At 43.7% G+C, this 27,121-nt stretch overlaps 1 protein-coding gene across 3 annotated transcripts in view; it reads left to right on the top strand.

Annotated features, from left to right (window-relative positions):
• Positions 1 to 16,657, top strand: part of kctd16b (potassium channel tetramerization domain containing 16b) — a gene marked incomplete at both ends in the record, with an annotated part of 147,972 nt that extends 131,315 nt beyond the window's left edge. Inside the window, 2 exons of one of the 3 annotated variants that reach the window (XM_083786313.1) lie at positions 13,848 to 14,014; positions 16,340 to 16,657. In XM_083786313.1, coding sequence (XP_083642439.1) covers positions 13,848 to 14,014; positions 16,340 to 16,657 — 485 coding nt within the window. Of the gene's footprint in view, positions 1 to 13,847; positions 14,038 to 16,332 lie in introns of all 3 variants that reach the window. The other 2 variants (XM_083786312.1, XM_083786311.1) reach the window with 2 other exon arrangements.
• Between the last annotated feature and the right edge of the window lie 10,464 nt (positions 16,658 to 27,121).

Raw genomic sequence — 27,121 nt, 5'->3', positions numbered from 1 at the left:
GTCTTCTGCATCATGTCTAAACTGCCAACAGTTAACATACTAGAACATTAATACAGTGCAGGCAAAAGAGATGAAGAGAGTGTGTGATGGCGAGAGAGAAAGAGAGAGCAAATGAGAGAATATGCATGAGAGTGAGAAAGAGATTGGAGATGCTAGCTGTGCAGCGTGTCATAATATAAAATGAACTTTACTACAAGCATAAGCATATTATGCATGTGCTTGTATAGTAAACAGCATGGGAGAGAGGAAAAACCGACATGAACGAAATGGCAGTTCATTAAAAACAAGGCGGGGACGCTCGAAACGTATTATTTCCCGTCGGCCATAATTAACTTGCACGAGGAGAGAGCGGTGCACATGAGACGACACAGGATACCCACAAAGAGGAGAGTGGCAGAGATCCAGGGACAATTGGAATGATATCGTTCTTGTAATTGTGTATAGCTCTCTGTTATGCCGACCTGGCAAAATCCAGCCGCGAAAAAAACAACAACAATCCGCTTCTGGAAAGCCCTATAGCTGTCCTGTCACGTCAGCACCTCATTGCATATTCATGTGACACATTGCTCGACAGGGGGGCCCTCAGATTTCATTTCGAGAAGCTTATCCGCTTGGCCATTCAGTGCTTAACCCATTCTGACCTGAGATCAGATTCATACGAGGTTTCCGCCGGACACACACTGGTCTGATGAACCCATTCTGACCTGAGATCAGATTCTAAAAATGTCAGTCGTTCTTCGATAATAAAAAAAAATAGCAGACCTACAAGCTCGTATCGCGCCACTCGGTGGCGCGATATGAGCTTGTAGATCTGCTATTTTTCAATAGCTAAAGCATAACATGATGCCGACACCAAAATGGATGCCCGGTCAGAATGGGTTAACTAAACGAAATACCCCGATGCGATAAGCTAGTGAGCCATGACTCAATTTATTATTATATAAGGCAGAAAGACGTTCCACAGCACATTCCGTGTCTCTCACGCTGTCAGAAAGACGCTTCTACTTTCGTTGTGCGCATGGTGTCGCACGCCAAAACATAGCTGATCTACAAGCTCACAATGCGTTGCCCTATAGCATGTGACAGCTTGTGAGAGCTTGTAGAGCTGCTATTTTGGGTGCACAGATTCGCGGCGTTCAAGAATCAGGCATGACTATATGGACTCCCCGCGGTGCCATAAATGCTAATAGTATACTATGTTATGAATGTATGAATGAGCTTTTGATGTACATAATTAAAATGTCTCCATCGGAGCGCAAACCAGCATTCTCTCCCTCTCTCAAAAATCCCTTGAATTTCTCTCATCTGTCTCGCTTTCAAAATTATTGTTTTTGCTTTCGTCTTTCTCTCCTGGTTTGATGCTGTATACCTTTCTAAACGCTGTCGCACTCTGTCACACCTCTTTCCTCTCTCTCTCTCTCCCCACATGTCTCTCTCTGTCTCTCGCCCTCGTATACATGACTCTGGCGGAAGGAGCGTCGGTTCCATTTATACAGTAGACTACATGCAACGACAACATATGTGTGAGGGTTGGAAATCCGTTCGTAATCCCTTTAGCATTGCAGATGCGTGGAGCCATTGCCAACTTTAACCACGAGCCTCTCTGTCTTGACCCATTCTGATTTTGGTGTCGGCATCACGTCACGCTTTAGCTATTGAAAAATAGCAGATCTACAAGCTCATATCGCGCCACCGAGTGGCGCGATACGAGCTTGTAGGTCTGCTATTTTTGAAAAATCGAAGAGCGACTGAATCTGATCTCAGGTCAGAATGGGGTTAATCAGACCAGTGTGTGTCCGGCGGAAACCTGGTATGAATCTGATCTCAGGTCAGAATGGTTTAAAAAACACCTTGGGGCTTCACGGAGTGATCGGCTCACGGCTTCTGTGTTCTTACGGCGGCAACAGCATTGAGGAATACTGTACACACATCATGTAATCCACTAGCGGTGTCTTTACGCCCTTGATTTTTACTCTGAACGTATAATCATAATTTAGACTTGTGTGAGCAATGCATCCATGTATTTACACATTCAGATATGCTGTGTTGTGTGCCGTGGGTGGGTGGGCTAAGGCTTTGTCGTTGTATTTACAATATAGCAAATGTCAATGGCAATATTGAATTGACTTTGTTCAGGGTTTGTAGGCTACAGAAATCGTGGTAATCCTTGAGTGTGCCTTGTGCTGTGATGTTTTAATCCAAACAGATCCAAATGTATTCGAAACGTATTGTGCCAAAGTGCTATACAATTGAAAACAGCAAAAACCTTAAAATACAATAAAAACACAATAGCAACAGAAGGGCGACTCTCATGCCGAGTTTAAAGTTGTTTTGAGATGGGATTTAAAAGCAGGCAGTCTATGGGGCCCAGACATAAGGCTTTAAAAGGCCCAGTCTATGGGGCCCAGTCATAAGGCTTTAAAAGGATCCCTGGCTAATAAGACCACACCGCTGGGCGAGCGCTGGGCGACCACTTAAGACCAGTAAGCATATTCCGCATCAAATCATGAGCATCAAAGCTAATATTCTATATAGGTTTTATACACACATTTTTATTAGCACATTTCATAGGGGTTGGACCACACATGGACTCCCTATTGAGTGAAAGATGAAGAAAGCATTTAAGCTATTTAACATTTTTAATTATAGTTGTATTTAGTTAGAGTAGGCTATACTTCAGCCATTGTTGATCCCTCCGAACATAGCCTGGCAATGATGAAGAACAGGAATGACATCTGCAAAGTGAGGCATGGCTTTTGAGTCGGACCGCACTTTAGTGAAGCCAGTGAGCCGCAGCGATAACCCTGCATGTGGACCTCTGCCTGATGTGGCCGCTTTTGCAAACCCTCATTATTTGTCACTAAGCTTCTTGTAGTTATTTGATTCATGCGCGCACGCACGCCCCTCACCCACCCTCTCGCTCAAGTGTTCTGTACATGACGGCTGTTAAATCAATATCTGCTCAAGTGCTATATGACAGGTTTATAATATGTGGTGGCGCACATTGTCGCACGGCTAAAACATCCACATCCGCACACGCTCACAATGTGCTTGTGTAGATCTGATATATTAGTCTCTGTGACTCCGCGCCACGCAACGACGCATGAATCTCCCGCCAAGAGTCACTCGGAGATACGCATCTCACCGACTCACTCATGAGAGAAGGGACAGAGAGAGAGAGAGAGAGCTATGGGAGACAGTCAGACAGGGAGGGCAGAAACAGTGCCATGAAGACTGATGGCATGGGGAGAAAACAAAGATGGAGAGATAGAGCGGAGGCTTTATTTGCTCTGGTGGCAGCAGCATCATTTATCTTCCCAGCAGGGCCCGGCAGTGCTGAGACACCGTGTGACAGAAATCAATCAGGGGGGCCGATACGATCGGCCCAATACACACCTCCACTTGATGTGTTCTGCGTGGGGAGCGGGGGGTGGATGGGGGGACGGTATACTACAGATGGAAATACACACTGCGTTTTAGAATGGTCATTAACATGCGCTGCTTTTTTGTGTGTTTTTCAAACACTGTCACACATCCTCTGTGTTAATTTAACTCAGGGAGTAAATAATGGTCACATTTTATACACCGTCTGAGTTACAGACCTGTAAGGGTCCATTTGGTTCCTATACTGTCAGTCACCTATACCCCCCCCCCCCCTGGGAATCCTCGGATGCCACTTTGAGAACCACTGGGAGGGAGGGATGGATTGATGGATGAATGAATTAATGAATGAATGGATGGATGAATGGATGGATGGATGGATGAAGGGACGGATGAATGGTGAGTCAGTAGGAGACATGAGGGTGGTGAGGAACACATTTCATAGTATACAAATTGGGGAGAAAAGGGGGGACATTTTAAGGCGGTTTAAAACAGGCTGTGTTCATGTCAGACTGTGTGCGTGTGTGTGTGTGCGCGCGCGTGCGTGCGTCTCACAGCTCTGTTGCCAGGACTAACCAAGGCTGGGGAGCATCCTGCTGAGATCAATACCTCACAGCCTACAGCTCCTGTCAGGGAGCGCTGTGTGTGTGTGTGTGTGTGTGTGTGTGTGTGTGTGTGTGTGTGTGTGTGTGTGTGTGTGTGTGTTTGTGTGTGTGACAGGCATCAGGCTTCTGACCTCGCTCTACAAGGGCAACGGGGGATCAGATGAGGCAGCCCTTTCACATGAAAATACGACGCAAATACAGTGTCAGTGTGCACGCTTGCGTGCGCGCGCGCACACACACACACACACACACACACACACACACACACACACACACACACACACACACACACACACACAGGAGGAGGACTGGCCATAGCTAAAGGCAGAGCTGACAGTCTGACACTTCTGATAAGAAACAGAGAAAGCACACCTGACACCAGGCTCCTTGTTCCTGCCCAGTATAGCGCACACACACACGGTCACACGCACACACGGTCACACGCACGCACACACACACACACGCACACACAAAGACATACGTGCGGCTGGACTTACAATGTGTATGATCAGAGTAAGCAGCATGAAATTACGAAACGCAAAAAAAATAGGTTTGGTCTCGACAGCAACGATAAGGCATTATCTTATAGTACGAATGAGGACACGTGACATGTGAAGGCTAGGTGGGTGCATGGATGGTGCACTATGGAAGCTGACTAGTCTTCTGAACTTTGTCCTTCTAGCCCCCTATAGTGTGGCAGAATATATTTGCTGACACCTCTCTTTCGCACGAGCTGCTTTAGGAAACGTACTGTAAGCCTGACATTCTACATGGGTGGTCCACCTGGGAGGTCCAAACATCTGCTATAGAGGACACATCAAGCACCAGCCAGGCTGGTGGTGCTTGATGCGTCCTCTAGCCCATTCTGACCTAAGATCAGATTCATACGAGGTTTCCGCCGGACACACACTGGTCTGATGAACCCATTCTGACCTGAGATCAGATTCTAAAAATGTCAGTCGCTCTTCGATTTTTCAAAAATAGCAGACCTACAAGCTCGTATCGCGCCACTCGGTGGCGCGATATGAGCTTGTAGATCTGCTATTTTTCAATAGCTAAAGCATGACATGATGCTGACACCAAAATGGGTGCCCGGTCAGAATGGGTTAACACAGTGTGGTTCCCAATTGTTTCAGGTCCAGACCCAAAAGAAAGATAAGACGTTTGCCCGGAACGCAAAACAGTGAAAACAGCAGATCTACACAGTGTTGATTTCGTCGACTAAAACGAAAAATGTTCATCGACTACCTTTTTTTTCACTGATGAAAACTAAATAAAAACTAAGGTATGACGACTAAAACTACGACTAAATATAATTGATCATTTCGTCAACAAATGAAAACTATAAGGTGGGACTATATATAGTGGAGAAGAGATCCAGTAGAACTAAAACACATGTCATATGCATGCTGAAAATAGTCTATCTACGATCACAACGCATCACAGTGCTACGAGGTGTGAGCTTGTACAATTGTACATCTGCTATTTTCAGCATGCAACCAAGTGTAAAATCAGCCATTATGACGCTTTCAAGGCCCACCAAAATACATTTTAGTCAACACACACACACACACACACACACACACACACACACACACACACACACACACACACACACACACACACACACACACACACACACACACACACACACACACACACACACACACACACACACACACACACTTGGGTCTTTATCGGACACTCTTTATCCAGAGTCTCGTAAAAGAAACATCAATAGTAAGAGATTCAATTAGCACGTTGTGAAATGCAATCAGTGTGGCATACACAAGCTGCACGCACAGTCACACACACGCACATTATGTGTTATGGCGCTATAATACTGGATCAATATTGTACCCAGTGCTGGTATTAAGAGCCCCAGCTGGAACGCCCGGAAAACAAACAAACAAACACGTTTATTTATTCTGCCTGCAACACAAATTAGTTAAGATATTACAATACGGCACTGCAGATTTATACAGTCCTACAGTATATGAATTGATGCTCCGGAGACTGTTACTGTATATCTGTATTGAAGTTGTCATTCCACCATTTGCAGATGTTGCATGTTAACCCATTCTGACCGGGCACCCATTTTGGTGTCAGCATCATGTTATGCTTTAGCTATTGAAAAATAGCAGATCTACAAGCTCATATCGCGCCACCGAGTGGCGCGATACGAGCTTGTAGGTCTGCTATTTTTGAAAAATCGAAGACACTTTTAGAATCTGATCTCAGGTCAGAATGGGTTAAGGCTGGAGAAAGAGAAATGTGAGTTAGTGCCAGGCGCAGAGAATGGGTGGTTACTGGATAAGTAGATGAGAGGAGGAGGAGGAGAGGACAGAAGTAACAGAAGAACTGTGGATGGATCCTTGGAGACTGAAATTATTCTCAAATTATCTTCCTGTCTGGGGAGAACTTAAGCAGAATGAGACCTTCACCTCAAAACCATTTGGGATGCATCCTTGCAGCCATCCTTTTGGTTTGGGGTCAGCAGGGTTGTCTGCTTGTCAAAGGCACTGTGGAAAGGGACTTGGAGAGTATAAAATGTCTCATTTGTGTTATTCAAATGATTGCTCAACCTTGCTAGCTGGCTTCCCTGTAATGTTTCTAAGCCTGGAAGCATGTCAGTTGATTGCCTACAACGTGATTGAATTGGTCAATATAACAGAGTGTTACAGTAAAAAGTGTACAAATGTACCCTTTCACAATTTAAGCATAAAGTGCACTGCAGCATATACTCCAAACAAAGCAAAAAAACATCCGCTCTGGATCTTTAGACGTACCCACTGCATAGTGCATACAGACCCGCTTTCCACCGGTTGGTTCCCAATGGGAACTGGTTCAGTTCTTTTTGGTTCTTAGTCCATGGAGCCAGAGCTCCAAAATTGTATGGGATCAATACAAGTAAATGAATACACGATAACCCTTCCACAGTTCATGGACTAAGAACCAAAAAGAACTGATCCGGTTCCCATTGGGAACCAACCGGTGGAAAAGGGGATCTTGGCTGTTTGTTTACATGAGTCATAGTGGCAGGGATTTATCAGAGTACCCGTCGTATGTACCCGTCCGTCTGCGTCCCTTTTGTGCCCATCATATGGACATCTCTGAAGCTAGACGTCTGGCAAAAGACACATTGCACATAGTGTGTGCTACCTCGCTGCATGTTGTGTTTGTACTACAGTAGCTCAGAGAGGGCGGTTTTTATTGTATTATCCAACCTTTCTTCAAAACTGTGCACGCTACATTGCCGACGCACAGAAGAAACACAACAATCACTGACTGTGCTGACCACTGTGACCAAGTGACACACGGTGTTCTGCTAGGTAAGGTGTTTGCCTCGTTAGAAAGTCGTTGCATGTGCAAGAACTGCCCAACTGAACTTCGGCAACGCATTGGCATACGATATGATGTCATTTTGTTGTTATTGAGCTCCCAATGCAGTACAAAGTTTGTGTTCGGTTGGAGCCTTGAGTAAACCAGAGGGCTTTTAACTTTAGCTCTAAACATCATTATTATCTCGTCTCTAAGGCCTTTGAAGTTCAGAGGGCGAACGGAGCGGCTCAGCCGGCGGTGATATGGGATTTTAAATGTTAGTGCCACCGTGAATGACAACCCTATGAATCTCATTCCACTGCCATGTTGACTCACTCATGCCACCTGCTGCATTTAGATGACAGGAAACGGAGCCCCCACGTGGGCGTGATTGACAAGGCGAGGCAACCCCCTCTCCCCGAGAGATGCCCTTATTAGCGTGAACAGCGGGCCGCAGGTAATGTTTAACGGGGAAGCGGTACGTTCTAAGGTTGTCCCCGTTCTCCGCAGGTTCTGCAACCCCCATATAAATCAAATGAAGTGCCATGATGTGCCTGTCACTGGGAACAATTTGGTCAAACTCAAACATTATGAATCACAGTATTGTGAATCATAATATGAATATGTATAGCATGCAGAGATGTGGCAGGAAACACGCTCATGTTTTAGCGAGGGGCAGAACTGAGATTTTGGTCAAAGTCGAGGACAATGTGCCTTCATAGAGTGAGTCCCACATGTTGCTACTGAACAACATGGATATCCATCATGTGGCCTATATAACTGGGTCAAGGTTGCAGCCTGGGTGGCCCTGCTGTCCCAGCCAATCCTTCCAGCTGTTGCTGGGTGCGAGCGACCCTGGGCCGACCCTCTGGTGGGCCGGTCTGGGCCAAATATTAAATGAGTTGTCATGTTGGTTGTGTATCATTTGTGTTGTACCTTAAATGTGGTGGTGTTAAGGCCTTGTTATTTAAAGTATTTGTATGTGCCTCGACCAGAAAAGTCAGTAGAGTATCTGAATGCTGGTTGTGGTGGGCCAGTCTGGGTCAAATTCCACAGAAATGTCCGGGCTGAATTTTTGTCTCAGTCCAGCCCTGCATGCAGGGCACAGTCAGGCCATTTTGGAAAATGTACACACCTCAAGGGTCCCCAAACCTTTCCATGCCAAAGGCATTTGGATTTTCATACTTATTCTGGGGCTTCTCACATATAGGTGGCACACATTTTGGTGAAAATAGCCAATCTGCAACAACGTGTTGCAATGTGACACAACTGTCAGATGTAGCGCCGTCATTTTGGCCATTTGATGTTCGTACTTACTATGTATTTAGGGATTTTGAATTTTTGTGTGACGCTGCATGATCTCGTCGGCCCTTGTAGGGCGTTAATTTACAAAACCCACAAAAAGTTCAAACATGGAGTTAAGAGGTTTCTCCATGCGTATGCAAATGATAGCAGCTCCTCCAGTTACCTGTCAGGGCACGTAAAGAGCCACAGGGAGGTGGACAGAATCACTACACACGGGAGGCTGATGCATCATGGGAGCACACAGCACACTTGTCAGCGTCTCTTTGTGTCACCATGTTAATTGTATTGGGATGGGCTGATTGGCTCCTGGTGCGTTTCCCCGCACGCAAGTCTGGGGGCATTTTTCACTCTACCAATTATTAAGTGCATGTGCACCTCATGGACCTCAGGCAGCGCCACCACTCTGCTGTATGGGACACAGAGAGAACCTCCCGGAAAACACAAGGCAGCCAAACGACACCGTGGACCAATGGCGGCCACGGGGGTACTGCAAGGAGGGCCCCAAATAATTGGCACATGATTTTAACCCATTCTGACCTGAGATCAGATCTATACGAGGTTTCCACTGGACACACACTGGTCTGATTAACCCATTCTGACCTGAGATCAGATTAAAAAAAATGTCAGTCGTTCTTCGATAAAAAAAAAAATAGCAGACCTACAAGCTCGTATCGCGCCACTCGGTGGCGCGATATGAGCTTGTAGGTCTGCTATTTTTAAATAGCTAAAGCATAACATGATGCTAACCCCCAAAATAGGTTCCCGTTCAGAATGGGTTAATATGAAAAAGTGTTACTAATAATTGAGAACATAAAGTAGCATATACCATCATTAGTATAGGCCTACTTCCATTGATCCAAGGTGGAAGATTGATTGATCATTAAAAAAATGTTCTTAAAATGATACCGTAGGTAATAATATACCATACTGTGTGTGTGTGTGTGCGCGACCGTGCATGTCTTATATGCACAGATGCTCACAATAGCTAACGTCAGCTACCAACTTCATTCTCATGCTTGTCTGAGGCTTGGCATGCATCTGTGCAGTGTGCAGTGTGGACATGTAAGTGTGTGTGGCGTGCGTGCGTGCGTGCGTGCATGCGTGAGCGAGCACACTTGATTTAAGTGTTCAATCAGCAGTAATCAAAGCGATCCTGAGTGGGTGTGCCATGCTCCATTTCTGTCACCGCTGTTTGATGACTGACATTAATTTCACATAGGTGTGGGTGTGTGCATGTGTATGTGTGCCTGCATGCGTGGCAGCATACTGTACTCACTGTACTATGCAGATATGAAGCCTGATTAATAGTTTATCGTGTCGCAACTGAGCCCTCACGACACAAACAGTGGTGGAAAAAGTAGTCAAATGTTTTACTTATAAGTAAAAGTAACAATACCGTAATATAGGAATACTCTGTTACCAGTATAAGTCCAGAATTCTAAATGTACTAAAGCATTGGCATCAAAATGTACTTAATCCTCTTATGGCCAGCCTAATTAACAGTGGATTGTGCCTTCTGCCTGCACTATTCATATGTTTAATTTGTCCTTTTAATGCCAATAGAAAAATCCGTGATATACACACTCCATCTCATTCTCACACGGCAATCCTATAGTATTATACCCAGTCCTGGTGGTGGCGGTAACGTCACCATTATGCCGATTTTGACCAAATAGAGCGAATCTGGCGTCACTTCCGGTTTAAGGAACAACAACATCCGGAACTAGCTTTGGACAGTGCAGCACTATCAGATGTCCGGAATGCTAAGCTAAGTTTATTTTAATAACTAAGTCAATTTAAGCTCTAATCAAGCCCAAAATATCGCATTTTATGCAGCGATGCATGCACGATCACGCGCGTGCGTGATCGACCGTGCACGCACAGATTTCGGCCGGTTTTAGGTAGATTACATCGGCCGTTAGCCAAACAAGCTCAAAGTTGCTACATTTTGTTATATTAAGCTCACGATTACGTCAATTAGGTCAGTGGCCATAAGGGATTTATTGATTCAAGTCAAATACGGCACTGTCCATAAGCCGGTTAAAGTCCCAAAAGTAAATTATGCAGAATGTTTCATTTCAAGTTTTAAAATGTCTAAAAATCTTTTGAAAATAGCTGATCTACAAGCTCACAATGCATCTCTACTCAATGTGAGCTTGTAGATTGGCTATTTTCAAATGGTCGAAACATATATAAATGTAGTGGAGTAAAAGTACAATATGTTCCTCTGAGATGTAGTGGAGTAGAAGTCAAATTATAATTGGAAATACTCAAGTCAAAATACCTCAACATTGTACTTAAGTACAGTACTTAAGCAAATGTACTTACAGTAGTTAATACAGTCTTGTACTGGACACAACGGAGCATAACATGGACTCTGATGAAACATTGTGTGTGAAATGTCTCTATGGTGTTCACTCCCACCCTATGCTGTGGCACGTGTGTGCAAAGCCTGGGGCCTTTGAGGAGCAAATATACAAATACATTTGTTCGCTTGGCGTTGCTTTTTGCATGCGTATAAACAAACTAAATGGCCTTTCAGGATTAAGCCGAATTACAGGCAGTATTTATTTGGTTTCTTCAATGCTACATTATTTATACCAGCTAATTATCTTTTTCTCTCTTTTTGGTGCCCTGTCTCTTTTTTTTGTGTGAAGAGCAACGCTTGGCTACACACGGAAAGGCAGCAGCACTGTTGGATATGATGAATAGCAAAATCCACAAAATGCTCCAGCTACTGTGTGTGCGTGTGTGATTGTGTGCATGTGTGTGCACACGTGCATTTTCCCGTGCATCACCAAAGAGGAATCCATAAGCCAGGAACATCCTTTCAATTATGCAGGACGTTGGCATGAAAAATGAATGGCTGCTTCTTATGGAAGAGATGATGTCGCATGACTGTGTGCACCGCTGTAACCGCAGTCTGTCTGTCTGTCTGTCTGTCTGTCTCAAAAGAACATACATTAACCACTTCAGCACCATATACATTTCGGCCATTTGAAAATAGCTGATATATATATATATATATATATATATATATATATATATATAGTACATTCTGCATAATGAGTACTTTCTACATTTGATACTTTAAGTACATTTAGATACCAATACCTTTGTACTTTTAAACGTTGAATTCTGGACTTTTACATTACATTGCAAAAGGCTATGACTAAAACGACATAAAAATAAAATAAAAAGCAACACTGCATCATACACCGCATATTATTTTACAGTTGCATTCTGTAACCATGAGCCCAGAAATGATGCGTGGCAAAATAGTAATAATGTGTGTGCTGACTGAGTAAGATGGCCTGTCTCAGCAAAAATGTTTAACTTTTGTGTCTATGAAAAGTTTTATGTTGTGTGGATGTGCTGACACTTGTGGTAGCATACATATATACAGTATAGTATTTTCTTTTCTGGAGCCCTGTACATTTTGTCCGTTTCGGAGATTAATACATAATAATACATTCAGGAAAATCCATATTATTGTGTGCTACTGTAGCAAATAATGTTTGTCGGGCACACACACACACACACACACACACACACACACACACACACACACACACACACACACACACACACACACACACACACACACACACACACACACACACACACACACACACACACACACACACACACACGCGATAACCATTCGTTATGTCTCTAAAGCGTTGGTTCTCAAAGTGGGGGTCACAGGGGTATTTTGTCCTATAGTATAGTCCATACTAGAGGACAGGTCAGAGTTCAGTTTCCACACCTACTTGGACACCTACTTGGAAACCGCCAATCCGCCTAATACGCTCACATGGAGATTTCTATGTCAGTCCATGCCCCCCCCCCCCCCCCCCGCCCCAACCCCACCGTATAACTGTGGCTTAGGCTGGCTTTGAGTCAGTTTCCCCAAACACAGCATCATCTCGGCTACTATTGCCTGTGGTTTGCCTCATTAAGACGAGTCTTTGCAGTGATTCCAGGTTGACCTGAGCCTGATTAGGAGCATCCACTGTTCTGTTGGGACACGGCGGAGCAAAGGGATTCCAGTCTGCACAGTACATGACCTTTTGGGTTTATCTATTAATTGATTTAACCCGCCGCACTTTTAATTAGCGTCTGCGGACAGCACAGCACCACCGTGTACCGGGCGGCAAACATTCTGCTAATTGCATGTATAGTTGTACCTCTGCAGGGTGAAAGCCTCCGTTGAAACTACGACTGCGTTTGTTGTCAATTATAAGATCACCGGAAACACACTTACTTACTGTAGGACTTTACACTTACTTACTGTACAGCAGGACTTTACACTTACTTACTGTACAGCAGGACTTTACACTTACTGACTGTACAGCAGTACAGCAGAACTGGAGTTACCAGTTCAGTTGACGATGCGTAAAAAGGAAAACACGGGAGGCACTGCCAAGCGAGTTTAGGCGCGCAAGTCGCCCGCACCGACGCCGTGAGGTCCGCTTTCAGCCGACTCAGCGCCATCTGAGCGACGTACCGGTACAGAATCGTGAATCATATATTCACCCAAAAGTCCAAATGATGCCTTTTTTCTGTGTGACAGCGTTGCAATTTAGCCATTTGGCGTTGAAGGCCAGTCTTTACAGGAGAAAGGACGTTTCCACTTCCACTTAACTCTCTCAGAGTTAAATGAACACAGATTAATAAATGGTACCAAATGAGGGCCCAAGGCCTAAACCCTGAGGTCCTTGGACAATTAAAAGGTTGAGAACCACTGGTCTAACGCAGTGGCTCCCAAACCTTTTCATGTCAAGGACCCCCAAATTGACACTTATCATGCCATTTGAAAAGACATGTCAGGGACCCCCATAAAAGAAGATTTGTAAGACTCTTAGCAGTGATTCTCAACCAATTTAATTTCAAGGACCCTCAGTTTGATATGCAATAGGCTACGGACACCCATTTAACTCAATGTCTGCCAAGGACTTAATTAACTGCTTTTTTTTTATCAATGGCATTTCTATCTCTGGGATTTATATTGTAAAATCAATGTTAATTTAACAGGTCCATTTGGTTACATTTGTACACTCTCAGAGTTACAGACCCAGGGCCCAAAATTGGTTCCAACCTATCATTTAGCTGGGAACCCCTTGGAACCGCCTCAAGGATCCCTTGGGTGCCCCGTACCCCACTTTGAGAACCACTGCTCTAATGGTTTCCTTCTCTCTCTGCTGTTCCTCTCATATCTGTCGTCCATCCCAGGCGGGCCGTCGGCGCGCTGGTCCTCCCCGCCGTGCGACTGCTGCTGCAAGAACCACAAGGCGGACGGAGAGGGCGAGAGCGGCACCTCCTTCAACGACCTCTCCACCTCCAGCTCCGAGAGCCACTCGGAGGCCAGCTCCCCGCAGGGGACGGTCATCTGTGGCCCCGTCAGCCGGGCCCCGAGGTTAGAGTAGTTTGGGATGTTTCATTATAGAGCGTCGCAGACAGTCCCACCCCCTTTCAGAACCACGAGTGGCCCAGGAAATGAATCCCAATGCATTTTTCCCATAGGCTTTTCCTGAAGGAGCTATAAAACATGAACATAAAATTCAACTTTTTCAATTTCTTTTGTGTTTTTGGGGCTCCCATATGTGTTTTCTATCCCCACAAATAACCAATTTTGAACAATCAGGCTTTCATATCATATTGGTGCTTTAATGGAAATTGCTCTCAGGAACAGCTCAACTGATTTTGGTCTCATTGTGATGTCATCAATGTCACCCTACTTTGTATATTTCCTCCTTCTTCAGTCTTCAGTTTCAAATTTGCATTTCCACTTTGTTTACAATGTCCACAATTGTTGATTTTCCAAGCTGGCATGGAATGGAAACAAGCCTGGTTTTATCTAGCATCAGTATTATAATGACTCAAATATTAAATAATCTGCATATCAGCACCCCAACCACCTCAGGACATGGTGGTACTGCAGCTAAAACTGCTTTCAAAGTCCAGAAAGAAATGACAAGGGCTGGTTATATCATCAGAGTGGTGATTGAGGCTCAAACCATTAGAAATAACTTTGATGGACATAGACAATATGATATTAAATATTAAAAGCAGTTTTAAAATGCATGTTATTTGCGCTTTAAAGTATTTATTTAAAGACGGTTACGCCGCGGACAAAGCCAACTCGGATCATGACAATGAACACAATATTTTGGGCCGATCAAATCATTAGAAAGAAGAAAATAAAGGCAGGAGACAACACTATTTGGTTTGTTTTTCTTCTTATAAATTATTTGATCGGCCCCAAACATTGTGTTCATTGTCATGATTTGTCACGATCCGAGTTGGCTTTGTCCGCGGCGTAACCGTCTTTAAATAAATACTTTAAGAAAAGCCTATGGGAAAAATGCATTGGGAATCATTTCCTGGGCCACTCGTCGTTCTGAAAGGGGGAGGGACTGCGACGCTCTATTATGCTTTAGTTTTAGTTCCTTTTGACTTTTGTGAGGGTCGATAGCCCCTCCTATGTCCAGCTTTTGGTGTATGTGCACAAACTTTGTCCTAACACAGACATTAAATGCCATTGACAATGCATGGACAATTTTGCACAAACTTTGTCGAAACACAAACATTGAAGACGAAGGTGAGGACGCAAATGCTGATTGGCCGGAATGAGATGATGTTTGATGATGTACGATGATGAGAGCGCCCCTCACTTCACACAGGTGTGATTTTCTTTTTTTCTAATTCGTATTAATTTGTTTGCTAGTTTTTATTTGATTTTATTTGTGTGATATCACTTAGTTTTAGTGTTAGCTTTTTCATATTTTGCCAGGTGCAGGATGCAAAAAGGTCAGAGTGACCTATTGTGTAATAGAAATCACACCGTGTGAAGCAGACGCGTCGACTCCAGGGGTGCTTGAGGGCTGAAGCACCCACTGACACAAATAGCACCCAAGCTCCCCTCCCCCTGGTCATTTTGTCACGTAGGCACAAAGCTCTGCACCTTTACGGGGGGGGGGGGGGGGGGGGGGGGGGGTGCCTGTTCCCTGTTCACAGAACAGGTATTCAAATGCTAATATGGTGGCCTTTGTTTCACTGCTGCCAGGTAGACTATAAACCTATCTGCGATCCACAATGGGGAAAACGAGACTCACTCACCTTGCTCTGATAATCTGTCACAGGGTGTGTGTGTGTGTGCGCGTGTTGCATATGATTGACTACTTGGTATGTCTGTAAACCTCGTACTTCCAGTCGCTTTGTAGCAAACGGTATAGTCGCACGCTGGTTTGTTTCGGAAAACATCAAAAAGTCGGCCCGTCTGTAAAGAGCCATGAGCCGTTATAAGAACTATTCTCGCCTGGTGTGAACTTGTGAAGTGAGGGGCGCTCTTATCATCGTACATCATCATGATGTAAAATATAGACACTAATCACCCTGTGTCTATTTGCTATGATGTAAAAGTCTCAATTCATTGTCAACATGGGAATTTAATGTTTGTGTAGGAGAACGTTTGTGCACACACACCAATAGGCTATAGGGCCCTCAAAAACTCAACAAAAGATACCATTTAAAAAATATATTTAGTTTTAGTTTAGTTTTAATTGAGTTACTGGTGGTAGGGCATATTAAGTCTATAATTTCAGTTTGTTTTAGTTTTAGTAAGTTTAGTAAACACAACGCAGTTTCAGTTAGTTCTTAGTAAGATACGATTTGGTCACTTCATTAGTTTTTTATTAACTCAAATAACCGTTTGCAGCCGGCAGGTGGGCGGCGGCCATGGCCACCACCACCACCCGCAGACCCTGGACCGGCCGCTCAAGAAGCAGCCGGGCTCCGCCGCGCCCGGCGGCATGCAGCCGGCGGCCGCCGAGCACCGGCGGAAGAGCGACCTGCTGCGCACGCTGACCGCCAGCTCGCGGGACACCAGCACCTGCAAGAAGAGGCCCGCCAAGGAGAAGCTGACCACCGAGGAGGAGCTGGACAAGTGCATCCAGGACTTCCACAAGATCAAGATCCCCGAGCGCTTCCCCGAGAGGAAGTACATGTGGCAGGCCGACCTGCTCAGGAAGTACCGCCTCTGAGGAGGAGGAGGGGTGGAGGGCGGGGTGGGGGGGTCTGAAGGGTTCACCAGGGAGGCCAAGGATCTACGATCAGTTTACATGCTCTTCGAAACCCTGACTGTTACAGCTAGAAGGTGTTGCCGTGAAGCAACGTCGAAACTGAAAGCGGCGCAGAGTGGGAACATGCACCTATTGAGGCCCATGGGTTGACGGGGGCCATATAGTATGCTTTTCCTTATTATCTGTCAGATATGTCGGAATGTCAGATTTTCATATTAATTGTGGCCAAAGTTTCAAATAATGAGGTACATGAATGACAACTTATTCCCGGTGTGCAAAAAGCGAAAACAGGCCCTGAATGCTATAGAACAAACCTGACGTCAACCAAATGTCTTCATGGCCATCTGCTCCGCCCACAGTGCCCCGACATCCAACAAGGAATTGTGGAAGTCTGAAGAGCATGGCTGTTTATGGAGGTGGGCCGTACAGAGACAGGAGCCACAATGGTTCATTCCAGCCTTGTTCAGACAGGCTTGGAATGAAGGGACAAGCCCCGGCAAATGACCATAATATAGGCCTCCTTTAAAGACTGTACAGCCAGCGAGGAGACCGTTCTCTACCGTGGATGTTTGTATGTGTGTGTATGCAGCCTATACAGTATGTAGTACGTGTGTGCTGTCGTTTGCTGAACGCTTTAAAGAAGAATTCACCCGTGAGGACCAATGAAAGAGGCAGAAAGACACCCACTTGTACGTGTCAATCAATCAGCCGAATGCTATCAGCGGGTATAGCTAACTCTTAGTGGGTTGCACACTGTGTCTTTTGCCATCATTTAAAAAAACAAAAAAACAAGACAACCACAAATTAATATATCCCATTTAGTCTGTGTGTGTGTGTGTGTGTGTGTGTCTGCGTGTGTGTGTGTGCATACGTGTGTGCATGTTCTTGTCCATGCAGACAGGTGCCCCAAGGGTCACTGATAAATCGGCTTCGGGACCTATTAATTATTCATGCCATCTAGACAGCGCTCTCTCTCTCTCTATAAATATACTGAGAGCTTTCTTCGCTGCCAGGGTGGCGTGAACAGCTGAGTCAATCCCCCCCCCCCCCCCCCAAAAAAAAGAAAGTGCCCAGAACGCCCCGGGGACTTCAGAGGAAAAAGAGGAGCCGCATACATTCCTCATCGATTTAACATCATCTCATATTACCGTTAACGGCACAGAGCCTGCGTGCATTAAAACGGCGCGCCAAGTTGAAAACAGTCGACAGTGACAGTTGAAATATCTGTTGTAGTTTCTTTCTCTAGATTATAGTGTACAAAAGGATCATCGATGAGTTTCATGTAATAAATGTTGCACTTTACTGTAAAAAAAACAAAAATAAGCTCACACCCGCATCGCCGTTTACATTTAAGTTGCACGCGAGAGAAAACTATGTAAGAGTATGTGAACGACACTGAGACTTAGTCGACGTACCCAACGATGGTCTAAATATGTGGAATGCACTCAACAATGTAGTGCCACCCCCCCCTCCCAACACACACACACACACACACACACACACACACACACACTGCACGACATGTACGTGCATGGTGATCAATGATGAGGTCACGTTAAAAACACCCTCGGTATGATGCGTTCAATAAACACAGACAGGACATCTTGGCTGGCCTCTGGTTACGGACCAGCGATCTCGGCCCTTCCATTAAGCCAATCGATTGTATTATTGATGATCGGGGCTCCGATGATAGAGCCGACACACCTCCCTCGGTCATGTCCAGTGTTGGCCGACACCCTCCGGATTATTGGCTAAAACGGGGTGTTTTTCTCCCCCCTTATTATCCCATTCTGACCTGAGATCAGATTCATACGAGGTTTCCGCCGGACACACACTGGTCCTGATGAACCCATTCTGACCTGAGATCAGATTCTAAAAATGTCAGTCGTTCTTCGATTTTTCAAAAAATAGCAGACCTACAAGCTCGTATCGCGCCACTCGGTGGCGCGATATGAGCTTGTAGATCTGCTATTTTTAAATAGCTAAAGCATGACATGATGCCGACACCAAAATGGGTGCCCGGTCAGAATGGGTTAATATATAAAGTGTCATGACATCATTTCTGTTATCTGCGTATTCCCAACACAGGCCACACCTCATGTCTGTGGGATGTGTTTTCTAGGTGACATGTCTAGAGATATAGTGGGTGACTGTGTTGAGCTCAAGACAAGTGAACAACACGCTGTCACATTCAGTTACGGCCAATGGCTATACTCAAGCTGAATACCCACAAGAAGCATTGTCTCAACGGAATTTCAGTCAGTTTCAGGTGAAGAAACGAGTGCAAGCAGGTTGGAATGGGTGGAGAAAAGTTTCAGGTGTGATGTGTGATAGGAAAGCATATCAGCGAGAATGAAGGGGAATGTGTACAAGATGGTGGTGAGATGTATGGTTTAGAGACAGTCGCACTGGGGGAAAGACAGGAAGCCGAACTGGAGGTAGCAGAGACTAAAATGTCCAGGTTCTCTCTGGGAGTAACAAAGATGGATAGGATCAGGAATGAGTCAATCCGAGGGACAAGCGCATGCTAGATGTTTTGGAGACACAGCCAGACAGAGATGGTTTGGGACGTGTACAGAGAAGGGATAGTGAGTATATTGGAAGGATGCTGAGGTTGGAACTGCCAGGCAGAAGATGTTTAAGGATGCAGTGAACGAGGACATTCGTTAGTTGATGTGAGAGAAGACTCCTGAAGAGAACAGCCGAAACGAAAATAAGTTCACAGAAAGTGCTACATTTTTTTCTTCCCCTTTAGACCAAATCCTTTTCAACAGAAGATCTACAAGCTTACACAGCGTTGGGTTTTAGATGTGCTGTGACGCGTCGACGCAACTCTTTTCAGGTACACATACTGTATGCATGGTAGACTTGGGTGAAGATAGATGAGATCTATGTAATACTTGCAAAGTACAGGGCATCCTTCAGCAAACGCAGAGGACACTCTCTTATGTTCAGTATAGATAGGCTTGATTGCTGGTCAAGTATATATATATATATATATATATATATATATATATAAATATATATTGTTTGTTTGCGTGCAGTTCTGTTCTGGCTGAAGTAGATGCCAGAATAGTATACATGGATGATCTGTTTTTCGTTTGCTTTGGGAATAGGTGTATACGCTAGTTATGAATATTGATAATCTGTGTGATGAAGCAAAACAAATCTGAACAACCTCTAGTAGTCTAAAGTGATGCTTGCTAGAAGAACACCCAAGGTGGAGAACATAGAGATATAACGGTTGATACCTTGATTTGGTTTTAAGTGGCTTAAACTGATCCTGGATCTGTTGTCCAAATGTGACAGTGGAGCAGGAATGGCCCCCTGGACAAACAATCATATGATGTTTACAAAGCACAACAAGTCACACATGTAATATGCATATACATTAATAGTTAATATGCATTATAAGAACACGTTTCATTCAACATATTCCTCACGTGCATATGCATACTAGATCAAGCCAGAAAAAGACGTGGTCGATTGAGAAAAAAATAATGTTTTATTTTTCTAACTTCTAAATACTAAGAATAACCTGATAACACTATGCTCCTATGAAAAAATGTATTCCCCTCTCCCGTTATAGATGATGCAAATCCGACTGTCGATAATATCAAGCACAAATAATGTATTATTCAACATGCTTAATGGTGCAACCTATGGTTTATTATAGTGTGGTACAAATGGTGCTACAGTAGACACTATAGACAGAACCATTCTCTTTCAGTCAGCAAGCATTTATTTATTTAATTCATTTGTTTGCTTGTTTGTTTATTCATGTATTTATTTATTTATTTAAAATGCTTATTCAATTCTCATTTTAAAAGTCCATTTGGCCAGCCATAGTGTCTTGGGCGTCATTACACATTGTAAATAAATAAACACAGACAAATGTTATAATTAACCCACATAATGTATTATCTATTTATATAACACAATGCACAACTTAACCCATTCTGACCGGGCACCCATTTTGGTGTCGGCATCATGTTACGCTTTAGCTATTTAAAAATAGCAGATCTACAAGCTCATATCGCGCCACCGAGTGGCGCGATACGAGCTTGTAGGTCTGCTATTTTTGAAAAAACGACTGACATTTTTAGAATCTGATCTCAGGTCAGAATGGGTTCATCAGACCAGTGTGTGTCCGGCGGAAACCTCGTATGAATCTGATCTCAGGTCAGAATGGGTTATGGAGGCATGTTGGTGCTTCGCGGCAGACCGATGACAATACAACTAGCAAAAATAATGATAATTATTAAACGTAGAAAGAAAAAAAAATATATATAAAATATATATATGGCATGTTAATAACACCATAGAAGCACCAAATTAGCAGGTCAATTGCCATTATGCTGCTCTGCCTAATATCTGAGGAGCTTCGGTTCTAATGAATCGTTACGGTCCAGTAATGCACATTGTGACTTCTATACTGTTGAAACAGATTGACCACAACATGGCTCCTTCTTCATAGTCCACTTGCCAGAATGTGAACGCGAGGAATTTTGAGTACCCTAACATTTTACGTTACAAATGTCGAGCATTTAGAAACTGCTGGATGCTGACTTGCATATAAAAGAAATCTAAATTTCTCTATCATGTACTGTATCATGTGTTGTGCCGCGTCAAACTAGGGGTTTTCTATGATTCTGAATCCATTCCAGGCATTCGTTTTGCAAAAAGAAACCACTGGTTGGGCCAAAAACAGCCATAGCCGTCATCACAATTGTTACGAGTTCAGCACATGACTCAAAATCCCCAGGTTCATATTGATCTCTATGGGCTGGCAAATGGACTATCATGACCTCCTGTGTCCTCATGTGCTCACCAGCATGTGACCCTCACATGACCAGTCAGTGCTAGTGAGAACGGGACCATAGCTAAATAGTATTTTGGTTATATCCTTTCAGATACTGTACCTATAAGGTACCATTTATGCCTGGCATTAAAATGCATTGCACTGCACCCAAGACGCATTGCAAAAAAGACCTAAATCTGATTGATTAAAGCATAGTTTGAATTTGAAATACATCATGACAGCAAGTTTTGCTTTACCCCGATCCACATACTGTACAGTACATTACCTTCTTGAATTAATGCGAACGATGGTTCAAAAGTACATTTTAAGAGACATACTGTATTGTCATATAATAGCATCAGAAATGGAAAGGGGCAGTGCATTCAGATTTCTATCTAGCTACAGGAGATGCATTTCTGATAACAGGTTGCAATTGCAATCTGTATTAGCCACATCAAAATTGTAAGTCAAAGCGTAGTGGAATCTCAAGACCCATGGTGGCCTTCTATAGACCAGACTGCAACTATTTTTGCACAGTGTATAAAGACAAACACAAGGACAACAAAGTATTTGAAGAAAAAATATAGCTGTAAATACAACAAGCATCACATGTACAGCACAGATCAATATTACGAATCATAAAGGTCAGTCAGAAAGGTATTTATTTTTCTTTTAAGCAATAGTAGAGTAGACACCGTTGACAAATGGAATCCTTTAACATCTTATGCCCTATTTTATACTAGGTCGTATGACAGTGTTGCAGCAAGAATAGCCGATCGACACTTTGTGAGCTTGTGAATCAGCTATTTTCAGAAATGATTTTGCCTATAACAGATCTCATGTGAGTCAAAGCAGACAGCTGCAGTTACCTGTGCACTCAGTGCAGCGATGAAGACATGCAGTTGTTTCTTTTGCAATGCTACTTTTCTTGGGTAGTTATTGCGGTGCCCACTGTGCCCAGCAAATTGAGCACTCACAAACGCAGGCCCATGCAGCCATAATATAGGTCGTAACACATTAACCCTTTGTAGGACAATGGCGCAGCCGTATTGGCAGGGGCAACTTGCCATCACTCCACTGCATGACGGGTCATATACATAGAAGTACCTGAAGACCAAGACATTTACTGTTATTAAATAAGATGAGGTGTTTTGGTATAAATTCAAATCAAAACCTAAAATTAACAAAGTATCCTGTATCACAACATAACTACATATCTGGCATTTAACCCATTCTGAACGGGCACCCATTTTGGTGTCAGCATCATGTTATGCTTTAGCTATTGAAAAATAGCAGATCTACAAGCTCATATCGCGCCACCGAGTGGCGCGATACGAGCTTGTAGGTCTGCTATTTTTGAAAAATCGAAGAACGACTGACATAGAAACATAGCTTTTTCAGAAAACTGTCAGGATGTAGAAGACGTTTTTAGAATCTGATCCCAGGTCAGAATGGGTTAAAACAAACCAGACCGCTTGGCTCGTGAGTTATGATTATTTTCATCGTGGAGAGACCTCCTGCTCCAAGAGACATAACAGTACGGGGCATGGGTTGCTCTTGCCAACATGGCAGCGGCATTAAAACAAACCAGACCGCTTGCTCGTGAGTTATGATTATTTTCATCGTGGAGAGACCTCCTGCTCCAAGAGACATACAGTACGGGGCATGGGTTGCTCTTGCCAACATGGCAGCGGCATTAACGCATCATTCCAATGAAAGGCGGCCAGTGTGTGTGTGTGTGTGTGTGTGTGTATGTGTATGTGTATGTGAAGGCCCCCTACATGTTTTTGATGAATCTGAGGACTGCAAAGATGGCTCACGTTGAGAAGGATACAGCCACGCTAGAGACCCCGCACACACAGTACCGTTAGAACAAAATGGATGTCTGTTTTTCTTTTTCTTTCTTTGGTGTGTGATGTTTTGATGCAAGAAGAAGAAGAGGAAAAAAAAACTCCGTTCTGAAACATTGTGAGCATGTTGTTGGTATACAAAACCTAATTACAGATTTATCCTATGGTCTGTTCTTGTGAAAAGAGTATGTGGAAAAAGAAAACGTTTACCATAAAAAGAAAACTATAAACAAAAAAAAAGAAAAGAGAAAAAAAAAGTAAAAAAAAAAAGATAAGCACAAACGTGTTGATGGTGTCTGCTGTTCTGCCATGTGGTGTGTGTGTGTGTGTGTGTGTGTGTGTGTGTGTGTGCGTGTGCGCGTGTGCGTGTGCGCGTGTGTGTGTGTGTGTGTGTGTGTTGTTACAAAGCTAAGGTGGATTCAACTACAGTACATGATTGGTGTGCCGCGTGATTCTTTTTACCGAGCTGGAGCACATTAATGGAACAAGGGCTTCTCCACTACTTAATGAAAAGGCCAGTTGAAACGTGACAGAATACCTATTATAGTAAAGGATGAGTATACAGTAGGCCAGATGATGTTAATTATGACAACTTGAGGCACAAGTAGATGGGCTCATATAACCATGGTGGCCCCTGGGGTGGCCAGGGTTTAGGGCCCCCTGTGTCCTCCGCTAGTCTAACCCATTCTGACCTGAGATCAGATTCATACGAGGTTTCCGCCGGACACACACTGGTCTGATGAACCCATTCTGACCTGAGATCAGATTCTAAAAATGTCAGTCGTTCTTCGATTTTTCAAAAAATAGCAGACCTACAAGCTCGTATCGCGCCACTCGGTGGCGCGATATGAGCTTGTAGATCTGCTATTTTTAAATAGCTAAAGCACGACGTGATGCTGACACCAAAATGGGTGCCCGGTCAGAATGGGCTAAAGCACATAGTATGTTTTAAAAAACATAATGGGAGCCTTTACTGTGGCGTTTAGCCATCCAAGAATGAAACACAAGCTGCAATATCGCTGAAATGAGAATAATGAAAAATGAGTTGAATATGAACAATACATATAGGTACTGAGCAGCAACTCTTGTCTTTCGATTGCTATGGAAACACGGTAGAGAGCTGCATCACCTCGGTTTCCAGAAACATCTTTGGTAAGAGTTGAGCCTGATTTATGCTCTGTCCAAAAATAGGTAAATCTACAAGCTCCCACAATGCACCACGTCCGCCACATGTTCTGAGCTTGTACACGACGCGACACAGCAATGAGACGGAGCACAAATGAGGCGTTAGCCATGAGTTCCAGGTGTTACTAAGTCTACCTTTAGAGCACCACGTTATCTGAGCATCTTTAGATACAACGCATCTAGTACTTTTGAATATGTATGAGTGCAACCAATAAACAAGACCTTCTGGACCTGTGTGTGTGTGTGTTGTTGACTCTTAATGCATTGTGAAGTCTGCCATAGTCATGGCTCAAGGAAAACATTTTTCTAGTCGACTGAAAAACGTTGTCTGGTTCATGGAATCACGGTACAAAGCCAAGCATATACGTAAACAAAGCAGCATAGACTACATAAACAACAGTGCAACGGGGGAGCGGTTCCATTCATCACTTTGATAAGTTCATTTCAAGTCGATGCATCCGAATGAGTCCAACCTTTAAAGCTGCTTCGAATTCCTGTGTTTTCTTTTCCACAGCGTGACCCGTACGAGCCAGCGAACATCGATCTGCACATTATACAGTTATAGGCCCCACATTCGGCTCTTTCCACTCATTGCATTTTGACTAGTTATCCAGCATTTTGTTCTTGGATGTCTCCGTATGAAAGAGACTGTACAAAAACACCAGTGAGGTGCATCTACTACATTATTTATTGAATTACACAAATAAAGTCTAAAAAATTATTATAAATATGACAACAGTATTGATTCCTTTTGATGAAGAGCTATCTTTTGTTTGCCCAGCATGGGGAGGAAAAGACATTCAAATTCAGTCTGCAAGTTTCTGATTTAAGAAAGACATGCAGGTACATGAGAATAGAGAATGGGGAAGATACACTACTGGCCTCCAGATGGAACCAGAGCAGGAACAATTGTTATTGTGGTCGAACCACTATCCAGTCAACTACAACTAACCAGTGCGTCCTAGTTGCAAGCTCAGCTTTCTAATGGGACTGCACTAGAGCGAAGCTCTATTTCACTGGAAGCTTTAATGTACTGTATCAAACTCCAAAATGAACTGCTTCCAAGCATTCAAGTGCAGTTGTAAACTGTCCAAATGTCATCGCAGCATGCAGGCAAATAAGATAATGCACTCTGCATGATTACGAATGATTAAAGACAGGCATGGTGTCCAACAGAGCAATTGAATGGGGGGGGGATGAGTCTTTTCATAATTATAAAGGACCCAATTTTGTGTCAAATAATATGCATAATTACCAAGTTTAATTATGTGGAAAGAGCACCAGAGCACAGCACAGAGACTATTTATTTGGCAATGGCATATTTCACCCTTTGCATTTGCAGCCCCAGCCAAATGATTAATAGTTAGGAACCAAATGTACCATTATGTGTCTATACAACTATTCGAGTGTACAATTGGAACCAAATGGACTCTAAACGGGTCCATTTGGATCCATTTGTTGTCTCTCGGAGCGAAATTAATCGTGATCTCTCAGAAATTAAAATGGTTGAGAATCACTGCTGTGGCTGTACAAAAAAAAAAAAAAAAGAAAAAAAACCCTCACATTCATCTTTTCATAAATAAATAAATTCATTATCACATGACGTATCTATTTTTAAAATGCCTACAATTAGGAAGCCAGAAAAAAAGAGAGAGACTGAGAGGAAACGAGGACGCTAGTGAAAGAGGAGATGATGATAGTGGAAAAGAAGGAAGGCGTACGGTATACGAGGCTGTCAGCATCCATCTGGCAGATAAGAGCTGTGGCTGCAGGATCTATTTCCCCGGCATTACAGATGGAAGCAGCCTTTCCTACGAGCCTACAATCAGATCAGCCGTTTGCGAGGTTGCTGCTAGCCGCGGGATGATGATTGTCTCGGAGACGTGTACAGTTTGAATGGTGCACCCACTGTGGGAGCAGACCATGCATTCTACCAGCTGTGACATAATACCATGTACTGTACACTACAGCCTTGCAGAAACCTCCCATCTCCATATTGCAACTTTCGGTGACATTTTTATTTTTTTGTGTCACTTGATGCCCTATACTCCGTCGCACAAGAGTGTCAAGCTAAAGTAGTGAAGATTAGCCTATAATCTACAAGATCGTCTATATTTTCTCTATTTCTGAAACCTTTTTGTATAGCCTGGAAATCACATTTCATTTGATATGAAATGTGATTTCCGTGACCGCGGTGGTTTAACCAGGCTAACCTTTTTGTTCCTTTTCCCCGAAAAATCTGTTTTGGAGATTTTCACCCGACAGTGACGATCACAGGATAGATTGCAACCCGTTGCACTTATTGCATTAACCCATTCTGACCTGAGATCAGATTCTATAAACGTCATCTACATCCTGACAGTTCCATTATTAACCCATTCTGACCTGAGATCAGATTCTAAAAGTGTCTTCGATTTTTCAAAAATAGCAGACCTACAAGCTCGTATCGCGCCACTCGGTGGCGCGATATGAGCTTGTAGATCTGCTATTTTTCAATAGCTAAAGCATAACACCAAAATGGCTGCCCGTTCAGAATGGGTTAACTATAGATCACTATGAAGACCCCCAGCATGACTCATCTTATGTGTT

Source organism: Protomyctophum parallelum (genome assembly GCF_964188405.1).
Source record: "Protomyctophum parallelum genome assembly, chromosome: 1".
In the NCBI taxonomy this organism is placed as follows: Eukaryota; Metazoa; Chordata; class Actinopteri; order Myctophiformes; family Myctophidae; genus Protomyctophum; species Protomyctophum parallelum.
Note: the sequence above shows the minus strand (reverse complement) of the source record. Positions and strands in the feature narration are given on the sequence as shown.